At 66.1% G+C, this 18,229-nt stretch overlaps 3 protein-coding genes across 3 annotated transcripts; all 3 read left to right on the top strand.

Annotated features, from left to right (window-relative positions):
- The first annotated feature begins 396 nt into the window (after nucleotides 1-396).
- On the top strand, nucleotides 397-5,555 carry LOC148057001 (uncharacterized). The gene has a single exon (XM_087739597.1). The coding sequence runs from the start codon at nucleotides 3,372-3,374 to the stop codon at nucleotides 5,109-5,111; it is 1,740 nt and encodes a 579-aa protein (XP_087595723.1). The 5' UTR covers nucleotides 397-3,371; the 3' UTR covers nucleotides 5,112-5,555.
- Nucleotides 5,556-8,042: 2,487 nt separating this feature from the next.
- Nucleotides 8,043-11,711, top strand: LOC148057000 (uncharacterized). The gene has a single exon (XM_087739572.1). It carries the CDS (start codon nucleotides 9,528-9,530, stop codon nucleotides 11,265-11,267), a length of 1,740 nt encoding a protein of 579 aa, XP_087595698.1. The 5' UTR covers nucleotides 8,043-9,527; the 3' UTR covers nucleotides 11,268-11,711.
- A 1,982-nt stretch (nucleotides 11,712-13,693) lies between these two features.
- Nucleotides 13,694-18,085, top strand: LOC148056999 (uncharacterized). Its single transcript, XM_087739561.1, has one exon. The coding sequence runs from the start codon at nucleotides 15,581-15,583 to the stop codon at nucleotides 17,426-17,428; it is 1,848 nt and encodes a 615-aa protein (XP_087595687.1). The 5' UTR covers nucleotides 13,694-15,580; the 3' UTR covers nucleotides 17,429-18,085.
- Nucleotides 18,086-18,229: the final 144 nt, after the last annotated feature.

The following is an 18,229-nucleotide window of genomic DNA, read 5'->3' as shown; positions in this document are numbered from 1 at the left end:
GCCCGAGGCCGATTCTGCAGTTCCCTCCAGCCGGTTCCATCCTCCTCCACAGCCAGGCCTCGCCCCACAGGCCTCCCGGGGAAACCGGCGGGTAACCCGCGGGCAGCAGCAGAGCCAGCGTTAAAAAGGGGCTTCCCCACCCGCCAGCGGCTCCCGCCGGCAGCGCGGCAGGGCCCAGGGCCGCGGCACCGCGTTAACGAGCGCTGGGAGCAACCGGGAGCGCAGCCCCGGGCCCCAGCCGCCTCCTGCCCTCGGCCCCGAGGGAAAGGCGGGGGGCGGCAGGGCCGGGCCGGGCCGGGGGAGGGAAGGGAAGGGAAGGGAAGGGAAGGGAGAGAGCGGGGCCCCGGCCCGCGCCTCCCCGCCGCCCCGCCAGGGTTCCCGGCCCGCCGCCCTGACCTCCTTCTCCGACGCCTTCTCGCCGACCCCCAGCAGGCCGTACAGGTCCAGCCGCAGCAGCTCCTTATCGACCGCCATCTCGGCGCCGCCCGGCTCCTGCCGCCGGGCCCGCGCCGCCCGCCGGGAAATGGAGTCTCCCCCCGCCGCCGGGCCCGCGGCCCCGGGGCGGCCTGACTACATCTACCGGGGTGCACCGCGCCGCCGCCGCCGCTCCCGGCGGGCACAGCGGGCGCGCTGCTGGCCGGGCGAGGGCGTTCCCCGGCGGCCGCGGGCCTACGGCCCCCGCCGGGCTGCGCGCCGCGGCCGCTGGGTGCGGAGCGGCGGGGAGAAGCGGGGCTTTGCGTTCGGTGCGGGTCCGTGCGGAGGCGGGCGGCGGGGCGAGGAGGCGAAAAGCTGCGCCGCGAACCGTAGCGCTGCGCCGGCCCCAGGCGGGGCGAGTGCCCCGCGGGCAGCAGTAGCCTGGGGAGGCGGCTCGCTGGGCCCCGCCGCCGGCCCTTCCCGAGAGCACCCTGCAGGCGGGGCACGCAGCCCGAGGCGCAGCTCGGGGAAGCTCCCCTCCTCCCTCTCCTTTACCATCTCCCAGCTGCCCTCATCGGGTCTTTAAAGAAGTAGGGGACACCGTAGGGGAAAAATAAAAATACAAGTCCATCTGTTTAGTCCAAGGCACAGAGGAAGGAATTCATTCTCCCGCCCCCCCCCAGCTTTATTCCAGTATTCCAGCAGGAGTTGTGTCCTGGAGGCTGAAGGCTAAGAGCCCTCGTGCCCTTTCTCTCACTCAGCAGCAAAAAATAACTCATCTGAGAGATCAGCAAGAAAAGCGGCTAAACGAGCCCAGCGAGGCGGGTATCTGGGAGAGGCTTTGCGACCCAGCCACGTCACGGCCCTAACGAAGCCGCGCTCCGTTGCCGCGGGGGCTCGGCAGCCCCCTCAGCGGGCGCAGACTAAAGCCTGGGCAGTAACTGAGCGCCTGCCTTCTCTTAAACATCGCCGGGGGCAATCAGAAACAGGACTGTGCACTCAAAACGGATGCCAGCTTACTGCGGAAAAGTTTACGCCTTCTCCGCTGCAGGCTGAATTCAACGGAGCTGTGATAGATGGCTAGCCAGCCTTTACCCCGGGGGAAAAATACTTAACTGGAAGGGTTATTAGAGACGCCATCCATCTTGTAGGTACGCCCCTCGCAGCTGGGGCTCATCGATGGAGGGCTGGTGCTGCCCTAGGGCAAGGAAGTCCAAGGAAGGACTCCAAAGGAAGATGAGGAAGGCACTGGAGCACATCTCCTGTGAGGAAGGGCTGACAGAGCAGGGGATCAGGGGAGCTTACCTGCCACCGTGGAACACAGGCGCTGACAGGCACGGATGGGGGCAGCAGCCTGTGTCACCCGCAGGGACCCCCGCAGCGGCCGGCACCACCCTGCCCCAGGGACACCCCTTCCCTGGCTCCCCCCTCCAGCCCGCAGGCACATCCCACTCTGAATTTGCCAGCGCTTCACAGAAAGCGAGCCACTCCCACGGCGGGGCTAGAAACAGGATTTATTTGGACTCCAGCAGCCATCTGCCTGGCCCCTCTCCCTCCCTTTTGTCTGCCCACGCTCGTCCTTCCCCGCGCCACCTCAAGGCCTCCTCGTTGTGGCTGACGGGGTGGGCGCCCTCAGCCCCTCCGCTCTCTTGCCACCCCTCTTCAGACCCCCAGGCGCAACGGAGGGGAAAGAGGCGGTGGGGGACCAGGGCCCTGCGGCACGTCTCGCCGTCTCCGGCTACGGGCCGTCTCCTGAAAGCCAGAATCCAGCGCCCACAGGATCTGCCTCCTGCTCCAGTGCAACGTCTCGAGGGAGGCTGCTGGGGAGCTGCCTGGGCCCAGGGAGGTGCCGGGCGCTGCTGCGGCTGCGCGAGGTGTGCTGGGCAGGGTGCTGTCCTGCAGGGCTGCCAGCCACCCTCCTCCCCAGGCGCCGCTCGCTCTGATGGCCCCTCTCTGTGCCACGCTGGTCCCTGCAGCGCGGCAGCCTCTTGGCACGGACGTGCAGCTCCAGGGTCTCGCGCTGCTCCTCTGGCATGAACACGGCCTCAGGGCTGCAGAAAGACATGGGCGCCGGGCGGGAACGCGGTGTCGTGGAGGCCACCGGGCAGGGGAGGGCTGCCCCGCGCTGCTGCTGCTGCGTGACCTGGTCCGGCTGGAAGAGGCACTGGGGTTTGAGGAAGCGGACACAGGCATGGCATGGCCGCGGGGGCCAGTCCCAGTCCACAGGCATTTGGGCAGTGACTGATGCAGCATTTCCACGGGCATGTCCCCGCAGGTGGGGACGCCTCTGTGAGGTCACAGCCCCGCAGGTGGGGACGCCTCTGTGAGGTCACAGCCCCACGGCCCCGGATCACACCTGGACAGTGCTCGCCCCCAGTACCAGCCCCATACGGCAGCCGCCCAGGAGAGAGGCCCCACGGCTTCAGGCACGCTGCTGCGCGCTGGCTGGGGCTGCCATTGCGGAGAGGTCAGGAACCACTTTCCTGCCTTCCCAGTTCCTGCCCGCACGTGTCGGAGAGGTCAGTCGCTGCCCTGCCCGAAGAAGGGCAGAGGTTTGACCAGAAGTTTGAGAAACAAGAACGAGTAGAGGAGCCTTTGGTGCAAGGTAATTTGCTTTCACTTTTGGTCAGCGCTGAAGCGGTCAGGCGCTTGGACTCGATGATCACTGTAGGTCCCTTCCACCTGCACTGTTCTGTTCTCTTCTGTTCTCTTCTACTCCGCTCTGCTCTGGATCCGCCTGGAGATTGAGAGACTTGAGGAAAACTACCTGAAGGTCAGTGACTGCGTGCGACCAAGGAGCACGAGCTCCCTTGATCGACAGCTCTCCCAGCCCTTCCTCGTAGGAGGGATGCTCCAGTCCCTTCAGCATCCTTGCGGCCCCGTGTTGGACTCTCTCCAGTACGTCCACGTCGCTCTTGTACTGGGGAGCCCAGTGCTGGACACACAACGCTTGCCAAATGGGGCTTTTTTCCCCCCCAACGCCGGGGCTTGCGTTGCTCTTCTGGGTGTGGTCCCCGAGAGCCCCCTTTGTGATGTCACCACAAAGCCATTGTGACGCCTGCGATATCACTCCTTTTCAGGCGTGGAGCAGCCCCGAAGAGCCACAGTGCTGTCCTTGTGCGTGGGGGACAGCCGTCTGCAGGTGGGGGGACGAAGGACCCCCATCCCGCGGGCTCCCTGCCGAAGGCGCAGAGAGGATCTGCCGGACGGGGACGCGGGCAGGGCCCGGGGCACCGGTCCCGACCTGCCGCGCCCCCACCCTTGTCCTGCCCTTGCTGGGAGGCCAGGAACCGCTTTCCTGCCTTCCCAATCCCTGCCTGCACGCGTCGGAGAGGTCGCTCACCGCCCCGCCTGCAGAGCAGGAGCACACAGAGCGCCGCTTTGGCCCTCGACTTCTTCAGCTTTGCTGCTCCTGCAGGTTGCGTCTCCAGGGCAGGTCAGGAGCTTGGTATCTCTTTTGTTTGCAGCACAAGATGGTGTTGGAGGAGGACTTGGCAGAAGAGGGCCCCGCTTCCCCTGCTGCCAGCACCAGCCAGGTGCCCCAGGCCACGCCGCTGGATGCCTCTGAGGAGCCAGACTGCCCGATCTGCCTGGACACCATCGAAACCGAAGCCTACGTGATCTGGTGCAGGCACCGTTTCTGTTTTCCCTGCATACAAGAGTGGGTCCGCAGAAGAGCCGTGTGCCCAAACTGCCAGCAGCCGGTTAACCACATCTTCCGCAAGCTGGGACCCAACGAATACGAGGTGCACAACATCCCGTACAACAGCAACGGCAGGAGAACGCGACGCCGCAATGCAGAAAGGAGGCGGTGGCGTTCCTCAGGCCACCAGCACCGCAGGTCTTCCAGGAGAAGCCATGGCAGTGGCCATGCCGGGGCCCCAGAGAGGGTCCGAAGCAGGTCCCCAAGGCAGCACCACGATGGCCACAGACGGCCTCAGCACGGCCGGGGCTACGACTCCTCAAGAAGCAGGAGGCGGCAGCGGAGCAGGGCTCGGGATGCTGCTCGTGACGAGGGCCGAGCTCCAAGGCCCGAACAGGACATCCCAGCCTCCCCGGGGAGGAGCGAGCACCGGCAGCGGGCAGGCCGGCATTCCTCCAGGGACCGGCACGTGACAAGGAGCCGATCCCGCCGGAGATCCCGCAGCAGCGGGGACCGCGCTCAGTGGGAGCGCTCCCAGGCCCGCCACAGCAGGCGGCAGCGGCGGAGCAGGGACAGGGAGCATCCCTGTGCCACGGCGAGGCAAGGGAGCAGGTCCCCCAGGCGAGGCCAGGAAGCCCACACGAGGCGGGCGGACAGCGCGGCCCACGGCTCCTCTGCAAGGCAGAGGCAGCGGAGGAGCAGGGATGCTGGTGAGGGCCGAGCTCCAAGGCCAGAACGGGATGTCCCGGCCTCCCCGGGGAGGAGCGAGCACCGGCAGCGGGCAGGCCGGCATTCCTCCAGGCAACAGCCTGTGAGAAGGAGCCGATCCCGCCGGAGATCCGGCAGCACCGGGAGGCGAGCACAGAGAGCTCAGCGGAGGAGGAGGGACCGGGATGAGGGGCGAGCTCTAAGCCCTGAACTGGACCGCCCGTCTTCCTCTGGGAGGAGAGAGCGCCGTCAGCGGGGAGGCCGCCATTCCTCCGGAGAAGGGCGTGCAGCAAGGAGCCGATCCCGGCGGAGGTCCCGCAGCCCTGCCAGGCGCAGGATCTGGTAGCGCACCCTACCTCGTAGGGAAACGCCGCGCTCGCTCCCTGACCGTCGCCTGCCAAGGCAGCGCAACGAGCCCGGGGACGCAGAAGGCCCTTGAGGTGGTGGCTGTGCTGCTGCTGCTGCTGGGGGGCACGCGGGCGGACGGTGGCAGCGGGACAGTTGCGACGTGGGTTGTCTCCGACTCTGGCAGTGGCACCGAACAGGATCAAGCCAGCCCGATTGCTCCTGCTGAGCAAGGAAAGTGCACGGGAGAAAGCCCTCCTGTCGTCTCCTCTTGTGGCAAATCACGGACTTGAGGAGGTGGGAAGGGACCTCTGGAGATCGTCTAGTCCAAGCCCGCTGCTCGGGCTGCATCCCGTCAGGCTTTGATGACCTCCAAGGATGGAGCCTCCAGAACCCCCCTGGGCAACTTGTTCCAGGGCTTGACCTCCTTGCAAATAAACAAGTTTTGTGTTACGCTTGGCAAGAGGTTCCTGTATTTCAGTCTGTGCCTTTTGGGGCGTCTCAGGAACCTTTGCGGGTCTTTTGAAATGGCCTGGCCCCCGGGCGTGCCTTGGGTTGCTCTCCTCAGGCCCCATCATTTTCCTCCGGTGCTCCCCACTGGCCCTGTCACGTACCTCTGTGGACCAGGCCCGGAGCTGAGGGGCTCCCCACCTCCCCATGCCAGCTCTTCACCTCTCAGCTCCCTAGGCTGCCGTGGCCGGAAGCAATTTGTATGTATTCTTCTGCTTTCCCTCCAGTTTTCAGGGAAAAAGTGCTGGGGTGAGCTGATACCCCGTAAAGCTCATTGTTTCAGCAGAGCCATGGCTTGGTACAGCAGCAGTTTCCACAAACAGACAAGGTGCTGGCTGCTGCCGTCGCTGGCTGGATGAGCCCGGCAGCACTGCCTGCAGGCCAAAACTTGCTCTGACTTGCCAGCTGAAGGGGAAATGGCAGCACCTCGCTGCCACGCCACGAAAGGAACAAGGGGACCCAGGGGAACCCACAGCCCCCAGCCCAGCCTCGAGCGGCCGCGTTTCGGCAAACAGGAGGCCAAACAAAGCGAGGGAAACGTCGCCCGAGGCCGATTCTGCAGTTCCCTCCAGCCGGTTCCATCCTCCTCCACAGCCAGGCCTCGCCCCACAGGCCTCCCGGGGAAACCGGCGGGTAACCCGCGGGCAGCAGCAGAGCCAGCGTTAAAAAGGGGCTTCCCCACCCGCCAGCGGCTCCCGCCGGCAGCGCGGCAGGGCCCAGGGCCGCGGCACCGCGTTAACGAGCGCTGGGAGCAACCGGGAGCGCAGCCCCGGGCCCCAGCCGCCTCCTGCCCTCGGCCCCGAGGGAAAGGCGGGGGGCGGCCGGGCCGGGCCGGGCCGGGGGAGGGAAGGGAAGGGAAGGGAAGGGAGAGAGCGGGGCCCCGGCCCGCGCCTCCCCGCCGCCCCGCCAGGGTTCCCGGCCCGCCGCCCTGACCTCCTTCTCCGACGCCTTCTCGCCGACCCCCAGCAGGCCGTACAGGTCCAGCCGCAGCAGCTCCTTATCGACCGCCATCTCGGCGCCGCCCGGCTCCTGCCGCCGGGCCCGCGCCGCCCGCCGGGAAATGGAGTCTCCCCCCGCCGCCGGGCCCGCGGCCCCGGGGCGGCCTGACTACATCTACCGGGGTGCACCGCGCCGCCGCCGCCGCTCCCGGCGGGCACAGCGGGCGCGCTGCTGGCCGGGCGAGGGCGTTCCCCGGCGGCCGCGGGCCTACGGCCCCCGCCGGGCTGCGCGCCGCGGCCGCTGGGTGCGGAGCGGCGGGGAGAAGCGGGGCTTTGCGTTCGGTGCGGGTCCGTGCGGAGGCGGGCGGCGGGGCGAGGAGGCGAAAAGCTGCGCCGCGAACCGTAGCGCTGCGCCGGCCCCAGGCGGGGCGAGTGCCCCGCGGGCAGCAGTAGCCTGGGGAGGCGGCTCGCTGGGCCCCGCCGCCGGCCCTTCCCGAGAGCACCCTGCAGGCGGGGCACGCAGCCCGAGGCGCAGCTCGGGGAAGCTCCCCTCCTCCCTCTCCTTTACCATCTCCCAGCTGCCCTCATCGGGTCTTTAAAGAAGTAGGGGACACCGTAGGGGAAAAATAAAAATACAAGTCCATCTGTTTAGTCCAAGGCACAGAGGAAGGAATTCATTCTCCCGCCCCCCCCCAGCTTTATTCCAGTATTCCAGCAGGAGTTGTGTCCTGGAGGCTGAAGGCTAAGAGCCCTCGTGCCCTTTCTCTCACTCAGCAGCAAAAAATAACTCATCTGAGAGATCAGCAAGAAAAGCGGCTAAACGAGCCCAGCGAGGCGGGTATCTGGGAGAGGCTTTGCGACCCAGCCACGTCACGGCCCTAACGAAGCCGCGCTCCGTTGCCGCGGGGGCTCGGCAGCCCCCTCAGCGGGCGCAGACTAAAGCCTGGGCAGTAACTGAGCGCCTGCCTTCTCTTAAACATCGCCGGGGGCAATCAGAAACAGGACTGTGCACTCAAAACGGATGCCAGCTTACTGCGGAAAAGTTTACGCCTTCTCCGCTGCAGGCTGAATTCAACGGAGCTGTGATAGATGGCTAGCCAGCCTTTACCCCGGGGGAAAAATACTTAACTGGAAGGGTTATTAGAGACGCCATCCATCTTGTAGGTACGCCCCTCGCAGCTGGGGCTCATCGATGGAGGGCTGGTGCTGCCCTAGGGCAAGGAAGTCCAAGGAAGGACTCCAAAGGAAGATGAGGAAGGCACTGGAGCACATCTCCTGTGAGGAAGGGCTGACAGAGCAGGGGATCAGGGGAGCTTACCTGCCACCGTGGAACACAGGCGCTGACAGGCACGGATGGGGGCAGCAGCCTGTGTCACCCGCAGGGACCCCCGCAGCGGCCGGCACCACCCTGCCCCAGGGACACCCCTTCCCTGGCTCCCCCTCCAGCCCGCAGGCACATCCCACTCTGAATTTGCCAGCGCTTCACAGAAAGCGAGCCACTCCCACGGCGGGGCTAGAAACAGGATTTATTTGGACTCCAGCAGCCATCTGCCTGGCCCCTCTCCCTCCCTTTTGTCTGCCCACGCTCGTCCTTCCCCGCGCCACCTCAAGGCCTCCTCGTTGTGGCTGACGGGGTGGGCGCCCTCAGCCCCTCCGCTCTCTTGCCACCCCTCTTCAGACCCCCAGGCGCAACGGAGGGGAAAGAGGCGGTGGGGGACCAGGGCCCTGCGGCACGTCTCGCCGTCTCCGGCTACGGGCCGTCTCCTGAAAGCCAGAATCCAGCGCCCACAGGATCTGCCTCCTGCTCCAGTGCAACGTCTCGAGGGAGGCTGCTGGGGAGCTGCCTGGGCCCAGGGAGGTGCCGGGCGCTGCTGCGGCTGCGCGAGGTGTGCTGGGCAGGGTGCTGTCCTGCAGGGCTGCCAGCCACCCTCCTCCCCAGGCGCCGCTCGCTCTGATGGCCCCTCTCTGTGCCACGCTGGTCCCTGCAGCGCGGCAGCCTCTTGGCACGGACGTGCAGCTCCAGGGTCTCGCGCTGCTCCTCTGGCATGAACACGGCCTCAGGGCTGCAGAAAGACATGGGCGCCGGGCGGGAACGCGGTGTCGTGGAGGCCACCGGGCAGGGGAGGGCTGCCCCGCGCTGCTGCTGCTGCGTGACCTGGTCCGGCTGGAAGAGGCACTGGGGTTTGAGGAAGCGGACACAGGCATGGCATGGCCGCGGGGGCCAGTCCCAGTCCACAGGCATTTGGGCAGTGACTGATGCAGCATTTCCACGGGCATGTCCCCGCAGGTGGGGACGCCTCTGTGAGGTCACAGCCCCGCAGGTGGGGACCCCTCTGTGAGGTCACAGCCCCACGGCCCCGGATCACACCTGGACAGTGCTCGCCCCCAGTACCAGCCCCATACGGCAGCCGCCCAGGAGAGAGGCCCCACGGCTTCAGGCACGCTGCTGCGCGCTGGCTGGGGCTGCCATTGCGGAGAGGTCAGGAACCACTTTCCTGCCTTCCCAGTTCCTGCCCGCACGTGTCGGAGAGGTCAGTCGCTGCCCTGCCCGAAGAAGGGCAGAGGTTTGACCAGAAGTTTGAGAAACAAGAACGAGTAGAGGAGCCTTTGGTGCAAGGTAATTTGCTTTCACTTTTGGTCAGCGCTGAAGCGGTCAGGCGCTTGGACTCGATGATCACTGTAGGTCCCTTCCACCTGCACTGTTCTGTTCTCTTCTGTTCTCTTCTACTCCGCTCTGCTCTGGATCCGCCTGGAGATTGAGAGACTTGAGGAAAACTACCTGAAGGTCAGTGACTGCGTGCGACCAAGGAGCACGAGCTCCCTTGATCGACAGCTCTCCCAGCCCTTCCTCGTAGGAGGGATGCTCCAGTCCCTTCAGCATCCTTGCGGCCCCGTGTTGGACTCTCTCCAGTACGTCCACGTCGCTCTTGTACTGGGGAGCCCAGTGCTGGACACACAACGCTTGCCAAATGGGGCTTTTTTCCCCCCCAACGCCGGGGCTTGCGTTGCTCTTCTGGGTGTGGTCCCCGAGAGCCCCCTTTGTGATGTCACCACAAAGCCATTGTGACGCCTGCGATATCACTCCTTTTCAGGCGTGGAGCAGCCCCGAAGAGCCACAGTGCTGTCCTTGTGCGTGGGGGACAGCCGTCTGCAGGTGGGGGGACGAAGGACCCCCATCCCGCGGGCTCCCTGCCGAAGGCGCAGAGAGGATCTGCCGGACGGGGACGCGGGCAGGGCCCGGGGCACCGGTCCCGACCTGCCGCGCCCCCACCCTTGTCCTGCCCTTGCTGGGAGGCCAGGAACCGCTTTCCTGCCTTCCCAATTCCTGCCTGCACGCGTCGGAGAGGTCGCTCACCGCCCCGCCTGCAGAGCAGGAGCACACAGAGCGCCGCTTTGGCCCTCGACTTCTTCAGCTTTGCTGCTCCTGCAGGTTGCGTCTCCAGGGCAGGTCAGGAGCTTGGTATCTCTTTTGTTTGCAGCACAAGATGGTGTTGGAGGAGGACTTGGCAGAAGAGGGCCCCGCTTCCCCTGCTGCCAGCACCAGCCAGGTGCCCCAGGCCACGCCGCTGGATGCCTCTGAGGAGCCAGACTGCCCGATCTGCCTGGACACCATCGAAACCGAAGCCTACGTGATCTGGTGCAGGCACCGTTTCTGTTTTCCCTGCATACAAGAGTGGGTCCGCAGAAGAGCCGTGTGCCCAAACTGCCAGCAGCCGGTTAACCACATCTTCCGCAAGCTGGGACCCAACGAATACGAGGTGCACAACATCCCGTACAACAGCAACGGCAGGAGAACGCGACGCCGCAATGCAGAAAGGAGGCGGTGGCGTTCCTCAGGCCACCAGCACCGCAGGTCTTCCAGGAGAAGCCATGGCAGTGGCCATGCCGGGGCCCCAGAGAGGGTCCGAAGCAGGTCCCCAAGGCAGCACCACGATGGCCACAGACGGCCTCAGCACGGCCGGGGCTACGACTCCTCAAGAAGCAGGAGGCGGCAGCGGAGCAGGGCTCGGGATGCTGCTCGTGACGAGGGCCGAGCTCCAAGGCCCGAACAGGACATCCCAGCCTCCCCGGGGAGGAGCGAGCACCGGCAGCGGGCAGGCCGGCATTCCTCCAGGGACCGGCATGTGACAAGGAGCCGATCCCGCCGGAGATCCCGCAGCAGCGGGGACCGCGCTCAGTGGGAGCGCTCCCAGGCCCGCCACAGCAGGCGGCAGCGGCGGAGCAGGGACAGGGAGCATCCCTGTGCCACGGCGAGGCAAGGGAGCAGGTCCCCCAGGCGAGGCCAGGAAGCCCACACGAGGCGGGCGGACAGCGCGGCCCATGGCTCCTCTGCAAGGCAGAGGCAGCGGAGGAGCAGGGATGCTGGTGAGGGCCGAGCTCCAAGGCCAGAACGGGATGTCCCGGCCTCCCCGGGGAGGAGCGAGCGCCGGCAGCGGGCAGGCCGGCATTCCTCCAGGCAACAGCCTGTAAGAAGGAGCCGATCCCGCCGGAGATCCGGCAGCACCGGGAGGCGAGCACAGAGAGCTCAGCGGAGGAGGAGGGACCGGGATGAGGGGCGAGCTCTAAGCCCTGAACTGGACCGCCCGTCTTCCTCTGGGAGGAGAGAGCGCCGTCAGCGGGGAGGCCGCCATTCCTCCGGAGAAGGGCGTGCAGCAAGGAGCCGATCCCGGCGGAGGTCCCGCAGCCCTGCCAGGCGCAGGATCTGGTAGCGCACCCTACCTCGTAGGGAAACGCCGCGCTCGCTCCCTGACCGTCGCCTGCCAAGGCAGCGCAACGAGCCCGGGGACGCAGAAGGCCCTTGAGGTGGTGGCTGTGCTGCTGCTGCTGCTGGGGGGCACGCGGGCGGACGGTGGCAGCGGGACAGTTGCGACGTGGGTTGTCTCCGACTCTGGCAGTGGCACCGAACAGGATCAAGCCAGCCCGATTGCTCCTGCTGAGCAAGGAAAGTGCACGGGAGAAAGCCCTCCTGTCGTCTCCTCTTGTGGCAAATCACGGACTTGAGGAGGTGGGAAGGGACCTCTGGAGATCGTCTAGTCCAAGCCCGCTGCTCGGGCTGCATCCCGTCAGGCTTTGATGACCTCCAAGGATGGAGCCTCCAGAACCCCCCTGGGCAACTTGTTCCAGGGCTTGACCTCCTTGCAAATAAACAAGTTTTGTGTTACGCTTGGCAAGAGGTTCCTGTATTTCAGTCTGTGCCTTTTGGGGCGTCTCAGGAACCTTTGCGGGTCTTTTGAAATGGCCTGGCCCCCGGGCGTGCCTTGGGTTGCTCTCCTCAGGCCCCATCATTTTCCTCCGGTGCTCCCCACTGGCCCTGTCACGTACCTCTGTGGACCAGGCCCGGAGCTGAGGGGCTCCCCACCTCCCCATGCCAGCTCTTCACCTCTCAGCTCCCTAGGCTGCCGTGGCCGGAAGCAATTCGTATGTATTCTTCTGCTTTCCCTCCAGTTTTCAGGGAAAAAGTGCTGGGGTGAGCTGATACCCCGTAAAGCTCATTGTTTCAGCAGAGCCATGGCTTGGTACAGCAGCAGTTTCCACAAACAGACAAGGTGCTGGCTGCTGCCGTCGCTGGCTGGATGAGCCCGGCAGCACTGCCTGCAGGCCAAAACTTGCTCTGACTTGCCAGCTGAAGGGGAAATGGCAGCACCTCGCTGCCACGCCACGAAAGGAACAAGGGGACCCAGGGGAACCCACAGCCCCCAGCCCAGCCTCGAGCGGCCGCGTTTCGGCAAACAGGAGGCCAAACAAAGCGAGGGAAACGTCGCCCGAGGCCGATTCTGCAGTTCCCTCCAGCCGGTTCCATCCTCCTCCACAGCCAGGCCTCGCCCCACAGGCCTCCCGGGGAAACCGGCGGGTAACCCGCGGGCAGCAGCAGAGCCAGCGTTAAAAAGGGGCTTCCCCACCCGCCAGCGGCTCCCGCCGGCAGCGCGGCAGGGCCCAGGGCCGCGGCACCGCGTTAACGAGCGCTGGGAGCAACCGGGAGCGCAGCCCCGGGCCCCAGCCGCCTCCTGCCCTCGGCCCCGAGGGAAAGGCGGGGGGCGGCCGGGCCGGGCCGGGCCGGGGGAGGGAAGGGAAGGGAAGGGAAGGGAAGGGAGAGAGCGGGGCCCCGGCCCGCGCCTCCCCGCCGCCCCGCCAGGGTTCCCGGCCCGCCGCCCTGACCTCCTTCTCCGACGCCTTCTCGCCGACCCCCAGCAGGCCGTACAGGTCCAGCCGCAGCAGCTCCTTATCGACCGCCATCTCGGCGCCGCCCGGCTCCTGCCGCCGGGCCCGCGCCGCCCGCCGGGAAATGGAGTCTCCCCCCGCCGCCGGGCCCGCGGCCCCGGGGCGGCCTGACTACATCTACCGGGGTGCACCGCGCCGCCGCCGCCGCTCCCGGCGGGCACAGCGGGCGCGCTGCTGGCCGGGCGAGGGCGTTCCCCGGCGGCCGCGGGCCTACGGCCCCCGCCGGGCTGCGCGCCGCGGCCGCTGGGTGCGGAGCGGCGGGGAGAAGCGGGGCTTTGCGTTCGGTGCGGGTCCGTGCGGAGGCGGGCGGCGGGGCGAGGAGGCGAAAAGCTGCGCCGCGAACCGTAGCGCTGCGCCGGCCCCAGGCGGGGCGAGTGCCCCGCGGGCAGCAGTAGCCTGGGGAGGCGGCTCGCTGGGCCCCGCCGCCGGCCCTTCCCGAGAGCACCCTGCAGGCGGGGCACGCAGCCCGAGGCGCAGCTCGGGGAAGCTCCCCTCCTCCCTCTCCTTTACCATCTCCCAGCTGCCCTCATCGGGTCTTTAAAGAAGTAGGGGACACCGTAGGGGAAAAATAAAAATACAAGTCCATCTGTTTAGTCCAAGGCACAGAGGAAGGAATTCATTCTCCCGCCCCCCCCCAGCTTTATTCCAGTATTCCAGCAGGAGTTGTGTCCTGGAGGCTGAAGGCTAAGAGCCCTCGTGCCCTTTCTCTCACTCAGCAGCAAAAAATAACTCATCTGAGAGATCAGCAAGAAAAGCGGCTAAACGAGCCCAGCGAGGCGGGTATCTGGGAGAGGCTTTGCGACCCAGCCACGTCACGGCCCTAACGAAGCCGCGCTCCGTTGCCGCGGGGGCTCGGCAGCCCCTCAGCGGGCGCAGACTAAAGCCTGGGCAGTAACTGAGCGCCTGCCTTCTCTTAAACATCGCCGGGGGCAATCAGAAACAGGACTGTGCACTCAAAACGGATGCCAGCTTACTGCGGAAAAGTTTACGCCTTCTCCGCTGCAGGCTGAATTCAACGGAGCTGTGATAGATGGCTAGCCAGCCTTTACCCCGGGGGAAAAATACTTAACTGGAAGGGTTATTAGAGACGCCATCCATCTTGTAGGTACGCCCCTCGCAGCTGGGGCTCATCGATGGAGGGCTGGTGCTGCCCTAGGGCAAGGAAGTCCAAGGAAGGACTCCAAAGGAAGATGAGGAAGGCACTGGAGCACATCTCCTGTGAGGAAGGGCTGACAGAGCAGGGGATCAGGGGAGCTTACCTGCCACCGTGGAACACAGGCGCTGACAGGCACGGATGGGGGCAGCAGCCTGTGTCACCCGCAGGGACCCCCGCAGCGGCCGGCACCACCCTGCCCCAGGGACACCCCTTCCCTGGCTCCCCCCTCCAGCCCGCAGGCACATCCCACTCTGAATTTGCCAGCGCTTCACAGAAAGCGAGCCACTCCCACGGCGGGGCTAGAAACAGGATTTATTTGGACTCCAGCAGCCATCTGCCTGGCCCCTCTCCCTCCCTTTTGTCTGCCCACGCTCGTCCTTCCCCGCGCCACCTCAAGGCCTCCTCGTTGTGGCTGACGGGGTGGGCGCCCTCAGCCCCTCCGCTCTCTTGCCACCCCTCTTCAGACCCCCAGGCGCAACGGAGGGGAAAGAGGCGGTGGGGGACCAGGGCCCTGCGGCACGTCTCGCCGTCTCCGGCTACGGGCCGTCTCCTGAAAGCCAGAATCCAGCGCCCACAGGATCTGCCTCCTGCTCCAGTGCAACGTCTCGAGGGAGGCTGCTGGGGAGCTGCCTGGGCCCAGGGAGGTGCCGGGCGCTGCTGCGGCTGCGCGAGGTGTGCTGGGCAGGGTGCTGTCCTGCAGGGCTGCCAGCCACCCTCCTCCCCAGGCGCCGCTCGCTCTGATGGCCCCTCTCTGTGCCACGCTGGTCCCTGCAGCGCGGCAGCCTCTTGGCACGGACGTGCAGCTCCAGGGTCTCGCGCTGCTCCTCTGGCATGAACACGGCCTCAGGGCTGCAGAAAGACATGGGCGCCGGGCGGGAACGCGGTGTCGTGGAGGCCACCGGGCAGGGGAGGGCTGCCCCGCGCTGCTGCTGCTGCGTGACCTGGTCCGGCTGGAAGAGGCACTGGGGTTTGAGGAAGCGGACACAGGCATGGCATGGCCGCGGGGGGCCAGTCCCAGTCCACAGGCATTTGGGCAGTGACTGATGCAGCATTTCCACGGGCATGTCCCCGCAGGTGGGGACGCCTCTGTGAGGTCACAGCCCCGCAGGTGGGGACCCCTCTGTGAGGTCACAGCCCCACGGCCCCGGATCACACCTGGACAGTGCTCGCCCCCAGTACCAGCCCCATACGGCAGCCGCCCAGGAGAGAGGCCCCACGGCTTCAGGCACGCTGCTGCGCGCTGGCTGGGGCTGCCATTGCGGAGAGGTCAGGAACCACTTTCCTGCCTTCCCAGTTCCTGCCCGCACGTGTCGGAGAGGTCAGTCGCTGCCCTGCCCGAAGAAGGGCAGAGGTTTGACCAGAAGTTTGAGAAACAAGAACGAGTAGAGGAGCCTTTGGTGCAAGGTAATTTGCTTTCACTTTTGGTCAGCGCTGAAGCGGTCAGGCGCTTGGACTCGATGATCACTGTAGGTCCCTTCCACCTGCACTGTTCTGTTCTCTTCTGTTCTCTTCTACTCCGCTCTGCTCTGGATCCGCCTGGAGATTGAGAGACTTGAGGAAAACTACCTGAAGGTCAGTGACTGCGTGCGACCAAGGAGCACGAGCTCCCTTGATCGACAGCTCTCCCAGCCCTTCCTCGTAGGAGGGATGCTCCAGTCCCTTCAGCATCCTTGCGGCCCCGTGTTGGACTCTCTCCAGTACGTCCACGTCGCTCTTGTACTGGGGAGCCCAGTGCTGGACACACAACGCTTGCCAAATGGGGCTTTTTTCCCCCCAACGCCGGGGCTTGCGTTGCTCTTCTGGGTGTGGTCCCCGAGAGCCCCCTTTGTGATGTCACCACAAAGCCATTGTGACGCCTGCGATATCACTCCTTTTCAGGCGTGGAGCAGCCCCGAAGAGCCACAGTGCTGTCCTTGTGCGTGGGGGACAGCCGTCTGCAGGTGGGGGGACGAAGGACCCCCATCCCGCGGGCTCCCTGCCGAAGGCGCAGAGAGGATCTGCCGGACGGGGACGCGGGCAGGGCCCGGGGCACCGGTCCCGACCTGCCGCGCCCCCACCCTTGTCCTGCCCTTGCTGGGAGGCCAGGAACCGCTTTCCTGCCTTCCCAATTCCTGCCTGCACGCGTCGGAGAGGTCGCTCGCCGCCCCGCCTGCAGAGCAGGAGCACACAGAGCGCCGCTTTGGCCCTCGACTTCTTCAGCTTTGCTGCTCCTGCAGGTTGCGTCTCCAGGGCAGGTCAGGAGCTTGGTATCTCTTTTGTTTGCAGCACAAGATGGTGTTGGAGGAGGACTTGGCAGAAGAGGGCCCCGCTTCCCCTGCTGCCAGCACCAGCCAGGTGCCCCAGGCCACGCCGCTGGATGCCTCTGAGGAGCCAGACTGCCCGATCTGCCTGGACACCATCGAAACCGAAGCCTACGTGATCTGGTGCAGGCACCGTTTCTGTTTTCCCTGCATACAAGAGTGGGTCCGCAGAAGAGCCGTGTGCCCAAACTGCCAGCAGCCGGTTAACCACATCTTCCGCAAGCTGGGACCCAACGAATACGAGGTGCACAACATCCCGTGCAACAGCAACGGCAGGAGAACTCGACGCCGCAATGCAGAAAGGAGGCGGTGGCGTTCCTCAGGCCACCAGCACCGCAGGTCTTCCAGGAGAAGCCATGGCAGTGGCCATGCCGGGGCCCCAGAGAGGGTCCGAAGCAGGTCCCCAAGGCAGCACCACGATGGCCACAGACGGCCTCAGCACGGCCGGGGCTACGACTCCTCAAGAAGCAGGAGGCGGCAGCGGAGCAGGGCTCGGGATGCTGCTCGTGACGAGGGCCGAGCTCCAAGGCCCGAACAGGACATCCCAGCCTCCCCGGGGAGGAGCGAGCACCGGCAGCGGGCAGGCCGGCATTCCTCCAGGGACCGGCACGTGACAAGGAGCCGATCCCGCCGGAGATCCCGCAGCAGCGGGGACCGCGCTCAGTGGGAGCACTCCCAGGCCCGCCACAGCAGGCGGCAGCGGCGGAGCAGGGACAGGGAGCATCCCTGTGCCACGGCGAGGCAAGGGAGCAGGTCCCCCAGGCGAGGCCAGGAAGCCCACACGAGGCGGGCGGACAGCGCGGCCCACGGCTCCTCTGCAAGGCAGAGGCAGCGGAGGAGCAGGGATGCTGGTGAGGGCCGAGCTCCAAGGCCAGAACGGGATGTCCCGGCCTCCCCGGGGAGGAGCGAGCACCGGCAGCGGGCAGGCCGGCATTCCTCCAGGCAACAGCCTGTGAGAAGGAGCCGATCCCGCCGGAGATCCGGCAGCACCGGGAGGCGAGCACAGAGAGCTCAGCGGAGGAGGAGGGACCGGGATGAGGGGCGAGCTCTAAGCCCTGAACTGGACCGCCCGTCTTCCTCTGGGAGGAGAGAGCGCCGTCAGCGGGGAGGCCGCCATTCCTCCGGAGAAGGGCGTGCAGCAAGGAGCCGATCCCGGCGGAGGTCCCGCAGCCCTGCCAGGCGCAGGATCTGGTAGCGCACCCTACCTCGTAGGGAAACGCCGCGCTCGCTCCCTGACCGTCGCCTGCCAAGGCAGCGCAACGAGCCCGGGGACGCAGAAGGCCCTTGAGGTGGTGGCTGTGCTGCTGCTGCTGCTGGGGGGCACGCGGGCGGACGGTGGCAGCGGGACAGTTGCGACGTGGGTTGTCTCCGACTCTGGCAGTGGCACCGAACAGGATCAAGCCAGCCCGATTGCTCCTGCTGAGCAAGGAAAGTGCACGGGAGAAAGCCCTCCTGTCGTCTCCTCTTGTGGCAAATCACGGACTTGAGGAGGTGGGAAGGGACCTCTGGAGATCGTCTAGTCCAAGCCCGCTGCTCGGGCTGCATCCCGTCAGGCTTTGATGACCTCCAAGGATGGAGCCTCCAGAACCCCCTGGGCAACTTGTTCCAGGGCTTGACCTCCTTGCAAATAAACAAGTTTTGTGTTACGCTTGGCAAGAGGTTCCTGTATTTCAGTCTGTGCCTTTTGGGGCGTCTCAGGAACCTTTGCGGGTCTTTTGAAATGGCCTGGCCCCCGGGCGTGCCTTGGGTTGCTCTCCTCAGGCCCCATCATTTTCCTCCGGTGCTCCCCACTGGCCCTGTCACGTACCTCTGTGGACCAGGCCCGGAGCTGAGGGGCTCCCCACCTCCCCATGCCAGCTCTTCACCTCTCAGCTCCCTAGGCTTCCGTGGCCGGAAGCAATTCGTATGTATTCTTCTGCTTTCCCTCCAGTTTTCAGGGAAAAAGTGCTGGGGTGAGCTGATACCCCGTAAAGCTCATTGTTTCAGCAGAGCCATG

Source organism: Nipponia nippon, unplaced genomic scaffold (assembly GCF_047370975.1).
Source record: "Nipponia nippon isolate SJK-2023a ecotype South Korea unplaced genomic scaffold, ASM4737097v1 scaffold_10, whole genome shotgun sequence".
NCBI lineage: Eukaryota > Metazoa > Chordata > Aves > Pelecaniformes > Threskiornithidae > Nipponia > Nipponia nippon.
Note: the sequence above shows the minus strand (reverse complement) of the source record. Positions and strands in the feature narration are given on the sequence as shown.

Bases quoted from the DNA above. Each gene is read 5' to 3' on its own strand.
- LOC148057001 (XM_087739597.1), top strand. From the start codon at position 3,372: ATGGGGCTTTTTTCCCCCCCAACGCCGGGGCTTGCGTTGCTCTTCTGG.
- LOC148057000 (XM_087739572.1), top strand. From the start codon at position 9,528: ATGGGGCTTTTTTCCCCCCCAACGCCGGGGCTTGCGTTGCTCTTCTGG.
- LOC148056999 (XM_087739561.1), top strand. From the start codon at position 15,581: ATGCTCCAGTCCCTTCAGCATCCTTGCGGCCCCGTGTTGGACTCTCTC.